The 21,544-nt window shown below is 32.0% G+C and overlaps 1 protein-coding gene across 1 annotated transcript; it reads right to left on the minus strand.

The window, feature by feature from the left end:
* Positions 1-3,616: 3,616 nt before the first annotated feature.
* On the minus strand, positions 3,617-14,833 carry LOC127878654 (cholecystokinin receptor type A-like). Its single transcript, XM_052425184.1, has 3 exons — positions 14,512-14,833; positions 5,224-5,589; positions 3,617-4,176 (listed from the first exon to the last, which is right to left on the minus strand). Exons 1-3 carry the CDS (start codon positions 14,831-14,833, stop codon positions 3,617-3,619), a joined length of 1,248 nt encoding a protein of 415 aa, XP_052281144.1.
* Between the last annotated feature and the right edge of the window lie 6,711 nt (positions 14,834-21,544).

Raw genomic sequence — 21,544 nt, forward strand, 5'->3', positions numbered from 1 at the left:
AAAATACTTTTTTGAATATATATCTTTATTTCTTCCAAAAACAAAAGAACAATAATCAAATGCGCATCAATTTAGGTTCACTTGTGAACATTTTTCGTTTGTGGAATTAAGTGCATAATGTCTGTATTAAGGATTGTTAAGTTAAGTTAACAACAGCAGATATAGCTTGTCTACCGACTCTGTTTTTGAATAGTGTCTAATCTAATTTTTTTTTATCTTTAACTTAAAAAAAAATTGATTTCATGCTAGTTACATAAAGAAATATAGTATTTTGTTATATATTTCTTTTCAATAGAAAACTTCTTTTATTTTTGTGCTGGTGGTGAATCATTATATTATATAGACTATTAAAACTGTGTATTGACTTTGGCCAAGGCATGGTCGAAGTAAGTGTTTCCACTTAAACGGTTGTGTCAACGATTTTTGTTAAAACATCATATCGGTACGTTTAATTGAGTAATGTGACAAGTGTCATTATTCATGTATGTTTACAATGACTTGTGTAATGTGTTAAATGTGTTGACGAAAATGGAAAGGCAGTGCGTGTTATTTGTATGAAGCTATGTTTATTATTATTATATTACTATTTTTATTTTATTTTATCATTAAATGATTAAATCATTTTTATTACAATAATTAAACTTATAATACAAATAAATAAAACTAAGTATAATTATGATAATAATAATAATAATAAAAGTTAACTAATACTAATAATAAACATAATAATGATAGATTATAATGATGATGATGATGATGCTGCTGCTGCTGCTGATGATGATGATGTCATTAATATCTGGGGAGTAGATCTAGAGACATTTGGGAATTTGATGATGTTTTCCTTAAAGTCACCTATTTTAATCTGATTATGATTTTTTTGTATTTAATGACTAAAAATAAGAATATTATTAATCCAGCATGTTAATTTTTGTAAGATTCGGCCGCCATATTTTCTTTGCGGTGGGAATTTTGAGAGATATTAGAATGTATATCTGTATAAAACAATTTTCTTTTTCATACTAGACCGTGTGGCATTCGAAATGCCGATAGAATTTGAATGGCATGTAACGATATTTTGGCTGTAAATTACTGTCTCGAGCTGCGTAAACCTCGAATTCAATTTCCTATAACTCATAAAAGGAAATCTCAAGCGTATTAAATATAATTTTTTAACAATTTAAAGCTAATAATTTGGTTGTCAAAGCAAACGGTTAGTATATAAAAATGTGATTAGATAAAACGAATATACGGGTATCGTCTTTTAGTTTTCAGATGCGTCTCAAAAAGGCTAAAACGCTTCCACTGCGGGGAATCAAATGATCGCAAAAGTACATTGTCCGCACAAAATGGCGGAAAAAAGCTCTCGCTTAATGACGAAAATCAAGGTATTCTCCTATTTTATATTATCAAAATAAATGATAACTATGCGCAGAGTACCCGCTTAGTTGACTTATGTACTCTGGTAATTGTCGTTTTTCTTAGATTTCTGTAGTTTTCTCAAACATTCAGGAACAATAAACAATGAAAATTGTACATCGTCTGAACATACTTTATTTTGACATGTTTGCTATTCAAGACGACAAACAAAGAAATAAATACAACATTTTTTGGTTGAAAACATGCTAAGAATATTTCGTACAAGGTTTTGCACGTTGAACGTTTTTTGTTTGAGTACATCATCTGAACTGCTTCTGTTTTTACTTTTAATGCGATGTTTATCATAATAAAATTGTAATAACATCTGTGATCAGCCAAGCGATATTTCATTAATGACGTTCCGTTCTAGGTTCAGAAAACACAAAATCCTGTGTTATTGTACATGTTTTTACATAGTGTTTAATTTTATTAAATTAAATTTATTCAATTAAATACAAGTCACGCTCGAAAAAAAGGTTGTTATTTATATATATAAAGGCATGACAATAATGTAATACGAGGCATGTCATTTGGACGAAAGATCCTTGGTTTTTCACATATTTATATTTAAAAGATCAAATGTAGTTTGCAGTAAAACTAAACTGAACTTAACATTTCTTTTTACATACTTGGCACATGTGAGTGCTTATTTAAAATATAATGCTCGGCTCTAAACAGTGGAAGCTCTGAGCTTGCGGTGATTTTGTCAAGCTTCGATAATATATGTAGTATATAATATTAAATGTAAATCTTAGTCTGAATTACATTTATTTGGTAATCGATATACATGTATAATAATTTGTGTGAAGATAAAATATTGATGCCATCAAATAAGTTGATATAATTAGATGTCTGTTTATATGTAGCTGTTTTTTTATTTTAGAATGCGCATAAAGTCAAGTCGATCGCTTCATCGTTTGAGGAGAAAGCGCTTGAAAACATCGCAAACAATACGATTAGTTACACAAAAATACATTTCGTCAACTGCATGTCACATTGGAGTTTGTCTGCAACAAATAACACCTGTGCTAACGCCCATTAAGTCACCATTTCGTTCACCAGTGTATATAGTATCTCCACCCAAAAAGCGAGCATAGAAAAGCGTTTCTGCAAGAGCTATTTTTGAGCAGCAGCCATCTTGTGAAAATATATGCCGTGGCATTCATTACGCTACAGAATCAGATTATCTTCTGAACATTAACAATGGATCAGTCAAAACGAAAAGCGAACAGTTAAGTGGAATCGATATCGTGTGAATCTCAAAGCTATGAGAATACTACAACACAAGCAATTTAAAGAGATACATATTCATAAAAAAATTTGTACCAATGTATCTAAGATATAAAATAGTTGTATATCTACATCTCATATATTAACTCTTCTCATATTCTACCACCTCCTTTTAATACAGACTTTTCGAATGCTTTAAGAATGCTTTGTGCTATTTCATGCCAAATACAAATTATGTTAATGTTCTGTCATGAAATAAAATTAAATGTTAATAACGAAGTCATTATGACCTAGTGTTATTTTTTATATGAAGCATCATATAGGGGCCCTCAAATACATGTATGTGCTTTTTAATCTTGACTGGGGTCAGAAGTTGCCACACGCAGGAAGTTACATATTTTATTGACTCGAATAGATAAATAACTGATAAAATAACTTCTACTGGACATGTGCCCAATTGGAGGGGGGTGGGGGGGGGGGCAGATATAAGACATAAGCAAAAAAAACAGCAAATACTCTTTACACAAGTATACTTGAAACTTCAAGAGGAAGGAAAATCATTAACTTTATAGTGCTACACATGGGTTTAGATCAGACATTGAAACTTACCGCTGAATGCAACATCACAGGTCTACAATCTTCACATTTATCAATATTATACAGTTCACATACTAACACATCCTACAAACAAACGCCGTCTCTAAACAACTCGTTCACGGTCTTAACAAAATACAATTAATTAAGTTGAAAGATATATTAAAGTCTATACTAGTAAAACATGTAGTAAAATCAAAGGACGGGATCGTACCATCCAGAGTAAACAACAACATACATTCATAAAATACAATATCATGTTTGGAACGAACTGTAAATCTAATATAATATGTACGAACAAATGTGATATTAATGGTTTTTTTTTTGAAGAACAAAAAACCACGACATTTGAAGAGTATGGTGTTTGTTTAATTACTCATAGTTCATCAGAGTCTACCTTGACATTAACTTTGTCATATGTTGACATATGACTTACGCCAGTGCGCGAAGAACTATAATGATAATACGAAGGCATCTCTTGTCTGGCACGTATAGTTTCCTTGCAACGAGTACAACGAAAGACCGATCTGAAACCCTCTCGAAAATTTTTGTTAATGAAACAATACGTTATAGGATTACAACATGATGACACGTAGGAAAGAAGAAATATTGATGTGTGAGTTAAGTTAGATATGTGCTGCACTGCGTGTGCGTGATCAATTGTCATCCAGGTTTGGACAACAAACAACGGTGCCCAGCATATAAAGTACTCCAGTACGACGGCAAACAACATTTTGATAACGCGCTTCTTCGACACCCGACTTTTCTCGTTATTAGATTGCCTGATGCCCCGTGCATTGAACCGTATTTTAGACGAACGCATCCGCTTGTTTGTCAGATCTTTCAATTCACTTGTGCCGATACTTCTCCCAAATCCGTCTTTTGATGTGCTGATAGTTGACTTGTGATATATGGCCCCATTGCCGTTTTGCTCCTCTGGAATGATATGAAATATGTCTTTACTGACTAAAGGCAGGCATTCTCCATGATCATATATCAAGGGTAATTTTGAGACAAAATCAAATTGCAATTTAGCCCATTGGTTTAATATCACATAAATAAAAAAGATTCAATTGTTTTGTGACATGGATAACAACCGTGTAAATGATGTGTTAATATAATTTTATAATCCCCGCAAAAGTCGGATGTATATATATAAGAAGCAATGTCCTACACAAGAACCATAATCTTCTTTATACAATGTATTGCACTTTGTTTTTTATATTATGTAAATGTTCAGCGCAATATCCTACAAACGATACACAATTTCAACACACCACTTGATGGGTGTTTTAATATCAAAAATAAAAAATAAATGTATTTATCAATAAGGAGCAGTGCCCTGTACAAGAACAAAAATCATGCCCTTTATTTAATAATAGTGTTTGTGTTTTGATTTAAGTATATATTATGTAACTGTTCAGGTCTATACCTTAGATACGATACAGGATTTCATCATAGAAATTCATGGATGTATACATATCAATAAGAAAAAACACCATGCGCAAGAACCATAACAATAACATTTTCTTAAGTAAGAGTGATTATACATTGCTGCTTCCGTGTGATTTAATTGTTCAGAGTTATATATGTGATACGATAAAAGATTGTTACATCAATCTTCATTGGGAAATAAATCAAAATAAGAAGAAGGGCAATGCACAGCAAACACAAAACCTATACTTTCTTTAATAAGAGTTAAGCTCCTTTGTTGTTTGTGTATGATATAACTATTTAGGTCGTTATCTCAGAGGTGATGCACTCGTTCCTAATATAAACTCCATTAGTGTATAGATATAAATAAGATAACGTGTCATTTACATGAACAATACATCTTAATATACTTGGAAGAGATATATTGCGACTGTGTTTAAATTCTGCACCTTTTAATACAATTTTATTCAGCGGAGGTTATCAATTTAACAAATGTGTTCCTGCTTAATATGCTTCATTTACATTTACAAAATAAGCATACAAACTTACCAAATACTTTCTTGTCCATTTTCATCCCGTTCCAAAGTGTGTAACAAATCCGACCATACGATATGCTCATTACCAGGATCGGAGCAAGTAGAAGGACCAGGTCCAGGAACAGGGTATAAGCCTTGTGCAGGGTTGAGTTTCCCCACTTCTCACGACACATGTAGTTTCCAAACGGTGTCTGATTGTGCTTGGTGAACACAGCGATTGGGATGCATACACAGAAGGCAGCTATCCAGCACACCAAGATGGTCTTGTACGAGTGCTTCAGGGTCTGCCAGCTCCGAGAATGAAGCGGCTGGCATATGGCAAAGTAGCGTTCCAGAGAGATGGCCACAAGTGTGAAGCAGCTCACGCTTACCGATACACCTGCAACGAAATATATAATAGCATGGAGCTTTTGAACATAAGCTTCCCTTATTAACTGTCAGATTGTAGAGTCGCCCTTGGCTAACAATTATTACAATGTGCAATTGCTTGGACAAACTATTCGCTTTAACTTGAATAATTTACCAACTAGAAATATGTGCATTCATAACAATTGTTAATCAAATGTTATTATTGAAAAATATATAGAGAGAAAGCAGTTTTAAAAACGATTGTGTCAGTAAAGATACCGTCTATGCAAACACAATGGATCTAAGTGAAGAACAAAACGACGCATAGTTGTTAATCAAAGATCGTTGATTCTCCTCGAAATATAGGTAACCGATAATGATCTCATATGTACTTTATGTTACATTATTGATCGGTTAGTTTAACATTTTCCAAGGTGAGAAATAAAAAAATAGGGTTTCGAGATTTTTTTTCCGAGATAATAATGGAAAGAATCTCTAAAATAAATTATTTCTAAGTATGTAAGACGTTTTAAGGAATTATCGCTATTTAAATGACCTCTAATTAGTAAATTGCACTAACAATTTTGAGGTAATAATTTAAACAAGGCTTAATATGGATTTTAACATATTTTTGAAAAAACTCTTATAAAAAGCTTTCTAGCGTTCACAATTGGAATCATATATCTACGATAAATCTGCCCGCTTATGTATTTTTAAGTAAGCCTCGCTCTGTGAAAACGGGTTTAATGCATGTGCGCAAAGTGTCGCACCAGATTAGCCTGTGAAGTCCGCACAGGCTTATCAAGGACGATACTTTCCGCCTAAACTGGATGTTTGCTAAGAAGAGACTTTCTTTAAACACAACATTTCTATGGACTGCACAGTCTAATCTGAGACGACACTTTACGCACATGCATTCAACACCCTTTTCATATAGTACGGCTCAAATGTAAATATGAACCTGTACGCCTCGTTTAACTTTGTTTGACATTTTATTTAAAAAAAATGAATTTAAGTTTTATAGGGAACAAGCTTATCTATCTGTGTAATTTTGCAAAGAAAACAAAAGGGAATGGTAACAAATTTATAGTTAAGTAAATTGCAATTTGATTCAATAATATTATAATAAAAATAAATATATATTTTAAAACAAGTGTTTTGCATTTTTTGTGGTGGCAAACTCAATGTTTTTTTATTAACACACTTCCGAAGACTTCTACAATTTAATTGCTTACATATTTAAAGACTGATTGACTTAACACCTGGTTCTTTGAAGGTGTATCCGTTGTTGTATGTTAGACAGCTTAATTAACGCAGAGATATTTATAATTTTAAACTAATTGCATGATATTTTTATTTGCATTTCGTAGTGTTATATTAGGAGAACGCCTGTGGATGAGAATTCCTGTTAAGCTTATGGTATCGTTTATTTAACAAAACATATTATTTGTTTCAATTATTTAGAGATAGTTCAAGAAAAGTTGAAGGGAAAATGTCCGCGTTCATCAAATTAACGAATGTGTAGGGACAAGTGCTGAAGAAAAAAATCAAGAATTATTGGTGTCCATATATTGTGTATTTTCTCTCTCAATATTCCCAATATAGTTCAATTTCCTTTTTAGACAGCAAATAGAAATAGACTGCTTCTACAAACGAAAAGTAATGTGTTCCTGACAGAGACATTATTTACCTGTCATTTACTAATTATAAAAATCGGAGTTAAATTTCCAACGCAAGGTCAAAACTTCGTTACGCCTCTATCGAACCAATCACATTTTCCACTACCAACTGATTCCTCGTATCACACATATAATTGGAATAGTGTTACACTGATTAAGACTTGGGTCAGAAGTACTGATTTCAATTATTCACAGTGACACGCCAATTAGAAGGTGTGACTTGCGGACAAATTGTATCCGCTGCATTAATAAAAGGGAAGTACTTTCGACCTTTGTTGGTGCATTCAGACGTCAGTATACGACTTCTTTAGTTTCAACATGGTAATTGATTACTAGTCAGCTACAAACTTTTTTCCACATTTGACATCAACTGATAACCATGTTAACAATATTTGTAAAATATATTGTTTCTAAAAAATGCACATAATTATAAAGCTATCAGTCCAAATAACCATTTAAAATAAATGTCATTTGTTTCTGAATAAGCATCGAGATGTATGCTTGCCAAACGGAAACAAACAAACACACAGGTGTGTGGTTTCACTTGACGGAGTGGTACATCTGGAATGCGTTCTGTTTTTATGTATTTTAATTCATGCATGCTTGAAAAAAATATTAAAACAATACCTCCAACACGCAGACATGTGTCGTGATGCGGTGTATTATTATGTAAATGGTTAGCTGCAAAATTTAAGACCTTACAAACATGTGCGTAAAGTGTCGCTCCAGACGGACCGCACAGGCTAATCTGAGACGATACTAAACGCACATGCATTTTATCCCCTTTTCACAGAGCACGGTTGAAATGTTAACATGAAACAGTACGCCTCGTTTAACCATGTTTAACATTTCTACTAAAAAAATGCATTCAACTTGAGGAAACAAGCTTATGTATCTTTATTTTGTAATTTGGCAAATAAAATAAAGGAAATGGTAACTAATTAATAGTTAAGTAAAGTGCAATTTAATTCAATAACATGTATATACATATAATTTTATTGTATTATTTTGTGTTGGCAAACTCAATGTTTTTTTAATGAACACAATTCCGAAAACTTCTACTATTTAATTGCTTACATATTTAAAGAATGATTGACCTAACACCTGGTTCTTTGAAGGCCTATTCGTTGTTGTAAGTTAGACAGCTTAATTAATTCCGAAACATTTATTATTTAAAACTAATTGCATTATGCTTTTTATTTGCATTTCGTGCGGTTATATTAGAAGAACGCCTGTGGATGAGGATTCCAGTTAAGTTTATAGTTTCATTTTTTCTAACAATGCATATTTTTTGTTTCCATTATTGAGAGATAGTTCAAGAAAAGTTGAAGGGAAAATGCCGCGTTCATCAACTTAACGAATGTGTAGGCACAATTTCTGAAGTATTTTGTCAATTTCCTATTTAGACGGGAAATATACTGCTTCTACACACGAAAAATATGCGTTTCCGACAGAGACATTATTTACCTGTCATTTGCTAATTAATTGCTATATACAAAGCGTAGTCCAATTTCAAACACAAAGTCGAAACTTCGTTACGCCTCTTCGAAACAATCATATGTTTCATTACCAACTGATTCCTCGTATCATACATATCATTGGAATAGTGTTACACTGATTAAGACTTGGGTTAGAAGTACTGGATTGAATTATTCACAGTGACACACCAATTAGTATGTGTGACTTGCGGACAAATTGTATCCGCTGCATTAATAAGAGGGAAGTACTTTCGACCTTTTTGGCGCATTCAGACGTCAGAATACGACTTCTGAAGTTTCAACATGTTCAATTATTACTAGTCAGTTACACAGTTTTCTACATTTGACATCAACTAATAACCATTTATACAATATTTTTGAAATATATTGTTTTCAAAAGATGCACATAATTATAAAGCTATCAGTCCAAATTACCATTTAAAATGAATGTCATTTGTTTCTGAATAAGAAATGTGATGTATGCTTGCCAAACGGAAAAAACCCAAACAGTTGTGTGGTTTCACTTGACGGAGTGCTAAATCTGGAATGCGTTCTGTTTTTATTTATTATAATCAATGCATGCCTGAAAGAATTATGAAAACAATACCTAGGCTCCCACATGCTTTCGTGTGTCGTGATGCGGTAAATTATTATGTAAATGGTTAGCTGCAAAATTTAAGACCTTCCAATATTTTAAAACATAAGTCCTGATAGTTCTATTAATTTAGTTGAATGTGAGTTTGTGTTTCTTCCTTTTATACAATGACTTTTGTCTTTTTGGCTTGACAATATTATACTGTCATATACGTTATGTCTTCTAAATTCTGATCTTGTGTTACAGATTTAAAAGGAAAAACAGTTAAGTTGAACTTTATTCTCACTTCAAATGCCAATTGAACCTCAACTCTTTTCACGTTGATCTTTGCTATACAGTACTTATGACATTTACATGACAATCCATAAATTAACCTCCTGATAATACAATACATGCTCAATGATCTTTATGATGTTACGAATGAGATACTACTGTGGAAGTTGTAATATTGAAAAGGATGTGCTAATAAGAAATGGCTTCTATAAATCCCCTTTCATTATACTTTTTTGCACTAATTTGTACCCATGCTTAGTCTGCTATTGTGAAACGGATGTTAAAATAAACAAAGTAAATATGTAGAATTCAAATTATCAGGGACTTTTTAACTACTAAATTGTAACCCTAATTTAACTTTAACTCAAGCTCCCATTTTTGCACGTTGAACTTTGCTAAATGTATTGTTTGTTTTTGATTTTTGACGGTTGTGTGTGTGACTTTTGCAATACATGCAATCTCTGATAAAATAATGTTGATTTTATAACCTTTAATAAGTCGCTTGAATAAATGTTGGATTACGTAATTCCTAATCATCGACTAAATTGTTGCTACCCCTTTCTGATGTATATTTTTTATATACATACTTCATAATTAAAACAATGTATACTGATTGATACTGTTAAAGAAGTAAAAATCCTGATCACCTCCCCCAATTTATGACTTCATTTTTTGTTTCGAACCTTTGTTTTGTGAATTTGTATGTGTGAACTATACGCTAACCTGTTGTCACAATATATGTATCACGTAGTATTTGACCTGTGAACCAAAATAACCTATGTTCTGTTATGTTCATAAATACATAAAGACATAACTACATTAATACATAACTACATTAATATATTAATACATTAATATATTAAAACATAAATACATACTCAAACAATAAATGAATAAATATAATGTATTAACGTGCATTTAGATTGAAATCATTTATTCTGATTTCTTCACTTCTATTAAACAGATGTTGCAACTATAATCTGTACAGAACCATCAACTTAGAAGCATTGTCGGCAATGTTTTATTCCATACATATTAAAAGATCAATTTAGCAAGTTTCTGAGTGAAACAAACCACCTCTGGATAATTTTTTGTTCGTTTACAATTTATATTCTTTATGAGTTCAGTCAGAACGAAAACGCAAACCGGTGTCTGGCAAGTCGTAACGTTGAGCCGTTGTCCTGTTGCGTTCCCTTTAATTCAACTTAATCGGCTTGAGTAAATTGTTTGCAAACTTTTATTCGCAATTTTCTGCTAAATGACGATGTAAATACCGTTGAATAGTGTCTAAAGTGGGTATATACGATTTTGTCAAATATTTATGAATTTATATAAACTGTGTAAAAAACTTATAATATATATATTTCAATATAAATTAAAATAAAAGTTAAGAAGAACATGTGTCGAAAAATGCGAAATAAGCCAGATATTTAATTCTGAAATTGAAAACGGCTGTACAGCCGAATTCGCCAGCATGTATACCATACATTAACGATGTGCATCTAAACTTACGAGGGGTGTTCCAGAAGTTAGTGGATTTTCGCTATAACTTTCATTTGGTAACATAAATGGACAAACAAATAGCATGTTAAGAATATTTCGTCCTTTCCAAATCTACTCTCCAAATATCATGAAAATACATAAAACAATAAATATATATCAGAGATTTAAACATGTGCATAATGCGCACACCGACGCACGTGTAACGTTTCTGTTCAACGTCAATGACGTTATGAAGTTAACAACTGTCAAATCTTTTCCACATAATCACCTCCAACGCGAATGCACTTTATGTGTCCGGAAATCCACTTGTCAAAAGTGTCTCTATACCAGTCAGCGTCAAAAGACGACGCGATTCGCTTTGCTGCAACTGTAAGTTCCTGTTTACTTGCAAAGCGAATACCGCGCAACTGTGATTTAACTTCCGGGAAGACGCGGAAGTCCATAGGGGCCAAATCCGGGCTGTAAGGAGGACTTAGGCGCTGTAACGTGAAATTTGCCGTAAATTCTGTTTATCAACGACATTTAAACCAAATTTAAATTCGCGTAACGCTCATACTTATAATAAAATACACGCGTGCGCCGCATGTCGTTACTGAGGTCTCTATGGCAACGCTATTCAAACGCGCTTTATGGAATTCATGCATGTTTAGCTTATATATAAAGTCCATGATAATTAGTTTGTATAATATGTAAATTTCATTGACTTTTACCAGTCATATATAGTTATATTTATTATATTTTATCAATATATTACAATTAAACACATATAAAAAATCGTATATACCCGCTTTAAAGATGATCAGCTATAACCGTTTAGAATTTTGTATTTCGAAGGCGTTTCAACAAGCCGTGGATTTTGTTTGTATTCTCCTTAAAATCGCTTTTTAGTTTGAGAATCTAAATAATTTTTCAATGAAAAGTTGTTTAATAGAAACCCGTTTCCGCTTAAACATATGATGTATTAAAAGCCGTTTAAACATGTATGCTCAGTTGAAATTCTGAAACTGCGTCATAAAGTGAAAAGTTAAAACAGCGTAAAAAACAAATAAACTTTATATTGTCATGTAGCGGGTTGTCAAACATGATTGTCAAAACGGACTATTTTATGTCCTCATACGCAGTAATGATTCATATTTTAAAGGTTTGCATAGCCTTGTGAAAGGATGAAATGGTTGACGAATACCTGTTTTCAAATTATGATGCTTTTGAGGTCATCAAATATGCAACCACATTTTATAATATTACAGATTGTGTGCACATAAGTGGCGTTTGCCATTTGAAAAAAGGAGCCTCATAAACAAGGAGAATCAACTACATTCATGCTCCTCACACGTCAATACCATTCCTCAATCGAGTGTACTCGTCTAATATGTCTAACATATGATCTAACAAATATATAAGTATCATAATATTTTTTAATCATTGTTTACAAACGATTTGTATAGTCTGATACATTGTTAAGAAACAAAGAATGTTATTTTGTTTATAAAGTTCGCTATCATACTTTGCAAATCTATGAGTTACATTCATTCGTCGTTTTGTGTTCTTAGCAGCAATTGTTTTTATTGTTGAAGCTTCGTTGATGTTTTCACAAAATATAAGTCAAAGACAAACATCAGATTTTTATCAGGGCATGTTGATGGTTTATTTCTTGAAGTGAAAAATGTTGTTCTGTTAGTTAACCTTTCCTAACTTGTTGATGGAAATAGCGATTGTCTGGGCATTTTGTACTCATACCAATGTGTCAACGTCGAAGCGTGTTAGCAGGAAAGATATCTTTCTGGCGATGACAATGAGATAATTGTTTCGAGGATGGTTTTGTTCTCGACCAATCAGATTTAACGGAACTGTTACGATATCGGAAACGGGCATGTGAAAAATATTGCACGCGTAATAATAATTTTAAATACCTATTTAAAAGGGCATGGTGACGTTTTCTCGTTAAATAAAAAATGTATCAACATACTTCATATTTTTCTCTTGTTTAGCACATTTATATAGTTACACAGTTTTATTGATTAAATCGTTCAGAAGACATATAAACAGTGAAATATATTTTTAATTGCTTGATCGAAGCCTCCGCTTGGTGTCGATCGTGTGCAAAAAAAAGCCTTCTCTAATGACAACTTTGCTGCACATAGTTTCCGTTATCAAAGTTGCCCATGCGTATTGTTACCCTTCATGTAGATTGCATTTGTTACGAATTAATACCTTCTTTTATTCGAGCTTGATTTCGGTGTCCCCAGGCAACGTTTTAATACAAAATCACTTGAAAATCAGCATTTAATGCATGTGCGTAAAGTGTCGTCCCAGATTAGATTGTGCATTTCGCACAGGCTAATCAGGGACGACACTTTCCGCCTAAACTATATTTAAACTAAAAAGAGACTTACTCGACTCAAAAATATCATAAAAACGGACTGCACGGGTTAATCTAGGACGACACTTTACGCACATGCTTTACATCTCTTTTTCACAGAGCACTGCTCATTATAATATAATCATACGTCAAAAGACCATTTAATACAAAAAGTGTGAAATTTTGAAGGAGTTTTCAAAATTCGATTGTTTTTCTAAGAAATAATACAATAAATAAACACCATGTATTAAATTATAAATAATGATCACATTTACATACATAACAAAGGTTTCGAATAATTATCAATATCAAATTAAAAAACCTTTTTTAACAAATTAAAAATGAAAATCAGCCCTAAACCATATTATTAAATTGCTACGCAGAGCCCTCGTTATTTATCGTTATAATCGATATACCTGGAAATAGGCATATACTGTTGGTAAAAAAATGATGATTACTTGATTTAATGAGTTCATTAACAGAAAACAACGAATGTGTATGTTCGGCAAGTCTCATCAAACTCAGATTGAGTGTTTGCTCATAGCATGCGTGTCGCAGTTGACAGTAAATAGGGTACACTATCAGTCTAATGACATTACTTGTACTGAAACTATTACTAGATAGGCGAAACTCAATCGACATTAAATTTTTGAATACACTGTAGTTTTGAAAGGAATGTATCTTCATAAAATATATCCCCAGACTGAACAGCTTAAAGAAAAGAATTTTTTCAAGAAATGGTTCAGCTTTCCACATTCAACAGCATGTGCTTAAAAGTCTGCATTATTATCAAGAGCAAGTATTAATATATTATTTGGTCACATGCATCTTCAATTGTAACTGTGTAAAGAAGTTGAATGCTCGCTATACTCAAAGATCTATAAATTAACACATTTGTATATATCTTTGCTATTCTATAGATAAAAAATTCATTGATTTGCGAAACATGAATTGGCAGTTTAAATATACTAAACCCTTAATTTTTGTAAACATTTGTGATATGTGAAGTATCTTGATGGCATCACGTATGTCTGTTATGTTACGAATATTACCAAACATTGCTTACCTTGAAGGTATCTGATTGAAACACAAACGATTTCACCAAAAACAAAGTTCTTCAGCATAATTGGGATTATGGTGAATGGCATACAGAACACTGCGAGAAGAAGATCGCTTACTGACAGATTGAGCAAGAACACATTTGTTACCGTCCACATTCTTCGGTTCTGCACCAGTGTAATAATAACCAGAAGGTTTCCCACAACCGAGGTTATAAAAATTAATCCGTAAATTGGAAGTGTCAGAATTTCGCTTAATTTCAGTTGCGGAGAACGGAACGATTTCTGAACTGCTGCTGAAGTGTAATTTGTAAATGTTGTAGAATTCATCCTAAATATGTTGATGTCGCTAATGTAGCCCTCCGTTAAAGCAACCTCTTGCGTCGTATTGTCCCATTGAAAATGCGATGTAAATCCAGTTAAATTAGCCATATTTTTCCAGTTATTGTGCACGTCAAATAAACACAAATCAAAGAGGAACACAATTAAATTGCGATACTGCACTTAATGTTTTGATTACTCTTTAAAAAAGTTTGCAAAAGCATTTTAAGATAATTACACATTAATGTTATTGTCAAAAATCTTTTGGTTGCATAAGTGTCCGTTTACTCACATGTAACAGTTGAAGTTATTCATTTATTTATATTCCAAATAATTATTATCTATTATTCTACCAGGGCAAATTTATGCCAATCCTGTATTACCCCCAAATGCGTTTTATTTAATGGCCATGCTGGCGCACACACTGTTAAAAAACAACTAACAATACAAACTCAAGATATTGCTTAACAAAGGTTAACACCTAAATACACAGTAAGGTATTGAAAAACCAAGCGCTTCTGTATGTGCTTCAATTCCCAACTGCAAGAGTAAGCCGCGTAGCGTCGTTTGTAAATCGGAATAAGACATAACCAATAATACTGCACTGTCATATTCTCCGTTACCATTGGGCAGTGGACCTCATGTGGCTTTGACAAAACGGCTGAAACTGAAAGTGTTACATGGTAAGGTATCATAAAATATATTAATAAAATACATGTTTAATAATATTTGTCTACGTCTTGTAAGTGACGCAATCATTTAATTGCTCGTTTGTTGCATATCATGTTTAAACGTCTTACTATCGTTTTATAACATGCGCAGCAATTGACACTTCAATGGTTCGTACAGGAGTGAATTTTTATCAGCAATTATAATTTTCTTTATATATGGTAAGATACCGATTGTCCAGCAAATTTAAGAAATTAGTTCTAATTGTTGAAACATTTACCACACAAATTTGATCGCATTCTATTCTTTGAATTTTGACGTGTGTTTATGTATTCGGCGAAGCAATTTCGTATACGCTTAGAAATTACTATTTCTAATAGCCAACGATATCTTCAGATGGTACGAATGTGGGCATCACATATGAGTCATTTTGTACCTCATTACATACTCGTAACAGTATTTGCTTTAATGACGTCTTCGAAAAGTCACTCATCATTTTATAAGCGTAATTAGAACATGATAATCGGGCGAATGCATATATTGGAAGTATAAAGATAACAATAAACTCTCCTTGGTAGTCTTTGAAAAAAATCACTGACACCATATGCAAAATAAAAAGACTGTGAAAACTTTACCTAGTTTTTTTTCTTTTCTTATCGCTAATCGTTGAAAATGAACAGATGACATCATGTATGAAATATATATGTAGACTGAACGGGTTCAGATTACTGTGTTATATTTCCTTGGCCTACTGCTCAGGGACTAATACAATTCGGATCTGGTAAACCAATTGCTGCATGTAAGAGATACATAACCTGTTAATTATCACACTTTTTAAACAATATAATTTATTTATTGAATACTTACATACCTTCCACTATGAATCACTTTGACAACGACATCTGATGGTAGGCGTCATTATGGAGTCCAGTGCTATGTCCATTGTTAATTTAATGGAATTCATTAAAAATTGTGTCTATTACTTTTGTTTAAATGCAACACTAATCAGTTGTATTTAATTGTTGGTGATTTGTTTCGCTAATGCACGTCTAGGCATTGATGCATTGTATAAGCATGTGGGTAGGGTTAATTGATAAGTACAGTTTAAATAAAAACAAAACATAGGACTACTGGGTAAACTTATTGGCCATCAGAAATGAATTCGTTTGTTCGTCGCTTTTTATAGCGAAGTAATTTGGAATCAAGTATTACACAAATGAACAATTAAAAGAATGAGTAATGTAACATGTATTCTTAGCTTTGTTTCTGTCTTTAATTTGTGAACAGACAAATAAAGTTAATTGGAAAGCTGTGCATAGTAAATGATACAGCTTTGTAAGACTATTAATAAAAGATGTTATTGATTAAGCATGATCAACAGATTCCTCCTGGCAAGACGGCCTTTTAAGTTACTCCGACTCTGTTGTTTTGTATGGATATAATAGGTCTCTTCACTTATTATTATAATTATGATTTTGCAATATGAGTGCCGTTTTAGAAAATGTACACACACAGTTAATGCGTTAGTACTTTTATAATATATTTGTTTGTTTTCAGATATTCAAATATAATACAAATAGAAAACGCAGGTCCGTGCTTTGATTGAAATATTGCATGGCATTAAATAGTTTCCAACATATTACATTTCACGGGCCTTAAACCCAAAATTTGAAAATTCGAACATTTAACATTAGCTTTGTATTTGGTATACAATATTATTAAGCGCCCAAAACTGTGTGCTTACTATTAATGTGTTAGTTGCTCCATTTATTTTCAGTATAATTGTTCTCTATAACGACATAAATATTAATATACATTAGTTATTTGAAAATGTGCTTAACACTATGACATCCATCGAGCGCAAAAGATCTACAAAAATTAGCGTCCATTGGCTCGCTCTGCCACGCCCTAACAGACACACCGTGTCCTAAAATATTCCTTTTAAGAATGCGTCAGTTTGATTTGTACGAAAACCGAAATATTGCCTTCATTCCAGATATTGTGAACATTTTGCAGAAATATCACATTGAAGACTATCTCACGAGCTTCAACACCAACAGTGTATTCCCGTAAAAAATACATGGAAATATGTCTGTAAAAAATAAGTGCACCAACACGAAACTAGACATTGGCGAATGAGGCTTAAACAACATAACGATTTCTCGTTATTTTAAAGAAGTTCACAAGAACCTGGAACCCGGCTACCATATGGAAAGTTGCGAAAATCCTCCCGGAGAGCCTTTTGCCCACGAAGTTCCTGTCTCGTTTGCGCTGCAAAAACACACCAGATCAACCCATTTATATTTAAAGTGCATACACATGCACATGCGCAGCGAATTGGTATAGGAACTTTTCGAGTGTCCCGTGTAGAACTCGTCGACACGTCTACAAACGTTCCAAGAAACAGTGCGGTCATTACGAGCACTACTGCGCGGACACTTAAAAAACGCAGAACCCGGAACACTGATGATGTACATCAAGGGAATGACTGATTGACAAATGGCATACTTAATGCCTATTGAACTCTACCCAGAGTTCCAGATTAACTGTGCAAATGTACAATCGGTACTCGCGGTCATGCTATCACAATAAATTTACTGCTTAGATCCATTTTAATAAAGTAAATATCAGGGATCGAATCAATTGTTCATTAAAGACCTATATCTTCAGTTGTTATTGTCTTCTACTCGTTTAATTGACCAGCATACTATGGCAGAAAGGAATTAGATGTAAATAATCATATGTCCATTATATTGAGATGGGTGCAATTTGAAATAAAATACATAGTTTAAATGTTATAAATGTCCTTTTAGACGAAGAATAAACATGTATAGACTATCAAGTAGTGATATGTTTGCAAAGCATCTGAAAGTTAGAATATTTATTTCCTAATTACATGTGAAGACATTTACCATCGAACCACGTATTTCTTAACATGTTGTTAAATATACACATCTTGATATAATTGTCCAACGACAATCATAATTAACCGTGTTATGAAATTAATACATTACATTGTGTTTAGCTACAATTGAATCATAAAATATTTTAGCGATTTGACACACATGATTTTATAACTTTGAAAAATGTGAATGCAATGGTCACTGTTGTCTTTCAGAGAATAGCAAATAATTTAATCAAAATCGGTATTCAAAGCTATGGCAAATTTCGAAAAGTGACTGTCGAACAACACAAATAAACACGTGTTTAACTCCCGAATGTCATTATATTTTTATACAAACATTCCCTTAAATCCAATGATCACTGACCATTGGCATGTATGCACACAGCTTATTTTGTCTTTCATCGTCAGGTTAGTCGCCTGATGTTCACAATATAATACATATGGGTAAAACAGTTTGAAATGCGTTTGTCGCTATTTGGAAATACAATTTCCAGGTTAAGATTTCTGATTCACTGATTTGTTTAAAATTAAAGTTATTTTGTAGTTTCCACCATCCGTGATTGAATGGGTGCAAACTATTATCTGACTTAAATAACTCTGATAAAACCATTGTTTCTGCTTAAAATGTAGCAATCTTAAAGTTGTTGACATTATATATCTGTATTTATTATTTCTTATGCATTATTTTTATATTTTGTGGAACTAAAAGAAAGAGACTTAACTTACAATTTGATATTTATTATTTGTTTTTATAATATTTGATCAAATACTGACGTTGTGTTATCGTTGTCACTTAAAGTGATATTATTAGTCTAGTAGGAACGGAGGTCCACCATGCATGAATGGAAGGTTTTTTTCAAATATGCTGATGATGTTCTACATTGCCTCGGGTGAAAGAAAATTTTCGTTCCCAAGAAAAAAAGTGTTCCCATGGGGTCTAAATCAAAGATGGCCGCCAAGATGGCCGACCAAAAACCTTGAAAATTCCGTTATTTTGCTAATGACACTAACAACATTTATTTTCTTAGATTTTGGTAGGCATTTTAATTTAAGCATTTAATAACATATTATTCTTATTAAACAAATACATATTTTGGTAAAATATTATACATTTTATGAAAATAATGACTATACATATGAAAAAAGGTGCAAAAAATCATGTTTTTTTGGCTTATGACATGTTTCAATTTGTACCTGAAAAGCAGTTAAAATACAATTATCATCCTAACTACATTTATGTACACCTATGGGACTAAGGAATATAATAATATAACATTTCATGTGAATATTATCAGTAATTATCATATATTAGACAATAAAAGTGGGTGGGGTAAATAACAAATTTTAAGAAAAATGCATGTTGATATATTTATTGATATAGCTTCTACTAGCCCTTTTTAACTTGTTATGTTTATGTATGAAGATTGTTTTTAATACTTACAAGTAGATTCTAGTTGTTTTAAGATATAAAATACATTTCACTTACTGATAGTAGTGTATTTACCGTAAATATATGAAAAAATATAATTTATAAACAAACGGCCTTCAAATGTCTCACATTGAGCAAGTAGCACATTTGTTGCAAATTAACACTTAAATTGTCCAATAAAAATCATATTTGTTCCAAAACAAACTGTCATGTTTTTTACAATACTGCTGAGAATGTGATGATTTTGTGAATTTTCTTTTTATGAATGTAGTTGAATGGGTGAAGGTGATATTATAAATATTTAAAGGATATATCTTCATCCTAGAAGTTGTTTTATAGAACTTTCATCCGGTGAATTAAATATGATACAGCGTGATTGTTATGATCCTAAATTTGCTTTAATACCTAATTTGTTTCAGTATATAATAATTAAACTGTTAAAAGGGAATTAATTAGGTACATAGTTTGAATATGTATAGTTTTAGCTTCGCACAAGGGAGATAATTACGTTAATATTTTGACTGATTTCCAAATAACATTTATTTTATAGTTACTCCCCTTATTAATAATTTAGCCACTAAATATGTTCGTCTGCAATCAAATGTCCAGCAAAAGATCCATTTTAATATAATACTATGAAGGAAACCAAACAGCACGGTAACATTATTTACCCCATCTTTATTGACTTATCGCGGGCTTAGCGCAAAACGGTCGTGACTGACTTTTTGTAAACTTTTCAGTACGATAAAAAATAATAATATTTTATTCATTTTTATCAGTAATACAAAATTATGTTGCATAAATGTAGGTATTGTACATTCATTTAAAGTTCACACGATATACCTCTATTGGCATTATTGTAGTCAGAGATATTTGTTAAATATCAAGATACTACTGTTTTGCGCTTAAAATCTTGTAATGTTTGATTATATTTTTTATGCAAAAAGGTCGTATCTGAAAATCAGATCAGTTTTTTTTTTCTGTTCATAATGTCTTAATATGAAGACTTTTATTCGGAATACTTGAAATTATGTGTTTATTGAAATATTTTTTTAATGATGGAAGGAAATACAAAAATTTACATTTATTTGAATTCAAATTGGATTACCTGGAGTACATGAAATGCATTGCATTGTGCTTGTTTTTAACCAATAACTATAACTATAAAGTATTATCACTTTATTTGATTTTTTTTAATTATTTAAATGTATGCAGACATACTAGTAACAGAAAAATGATCAATACACAGTGACTGGGGCCTGTACAGAATTATTAAGTAGAAGACCAATACATTAGAAGGAACAAGTTATTGTCATATCTTTAAATCTTTCATAAAGCATTTAATATTTGTATTGTAATTATTATAATTCAATAAAGTTCAAGTCAAAACAAGTCTCATCAGCTTATTATTAATTAAAAAAATAATGAACTTTGTTATTAAAAGCAGGCCTATAACCCTCTTTCTGAATTCAAATACAAACTACAATGTTTTCAAATATATTTATTGTGATATACGAAAAATGTTAAGACAAAAACTAGTACAGAATCCTTTTGATCTTTTTCCTACCTTTTGAGCATCATTATTAATATTGTCTCAGTCTGACATGCTATGTACTGGTATCATTGTCACAGTTTGGCATGATACATACCGTTACAATTGTTTCAGTCTGACATGCTAGTACCATTGCCACAGTCTCACATGCTACTTACTGGTATA

The sequence above is a fragment of the Dreissena polymorpha genome, chromosome 4 (genome assembly GCF_020536995.1).
Source record: "Dreissena polymorpha isolate Duluth1 chromosome 4, UMN_Dpol_1.0, whole genome shotgun sequence".
Lineage (NCBI taxonomy): Eukaryota > Metazoa > Mollusca > Bivalvia > Myida > Dreissenidae > Dreissena > Dreissena polymorpha.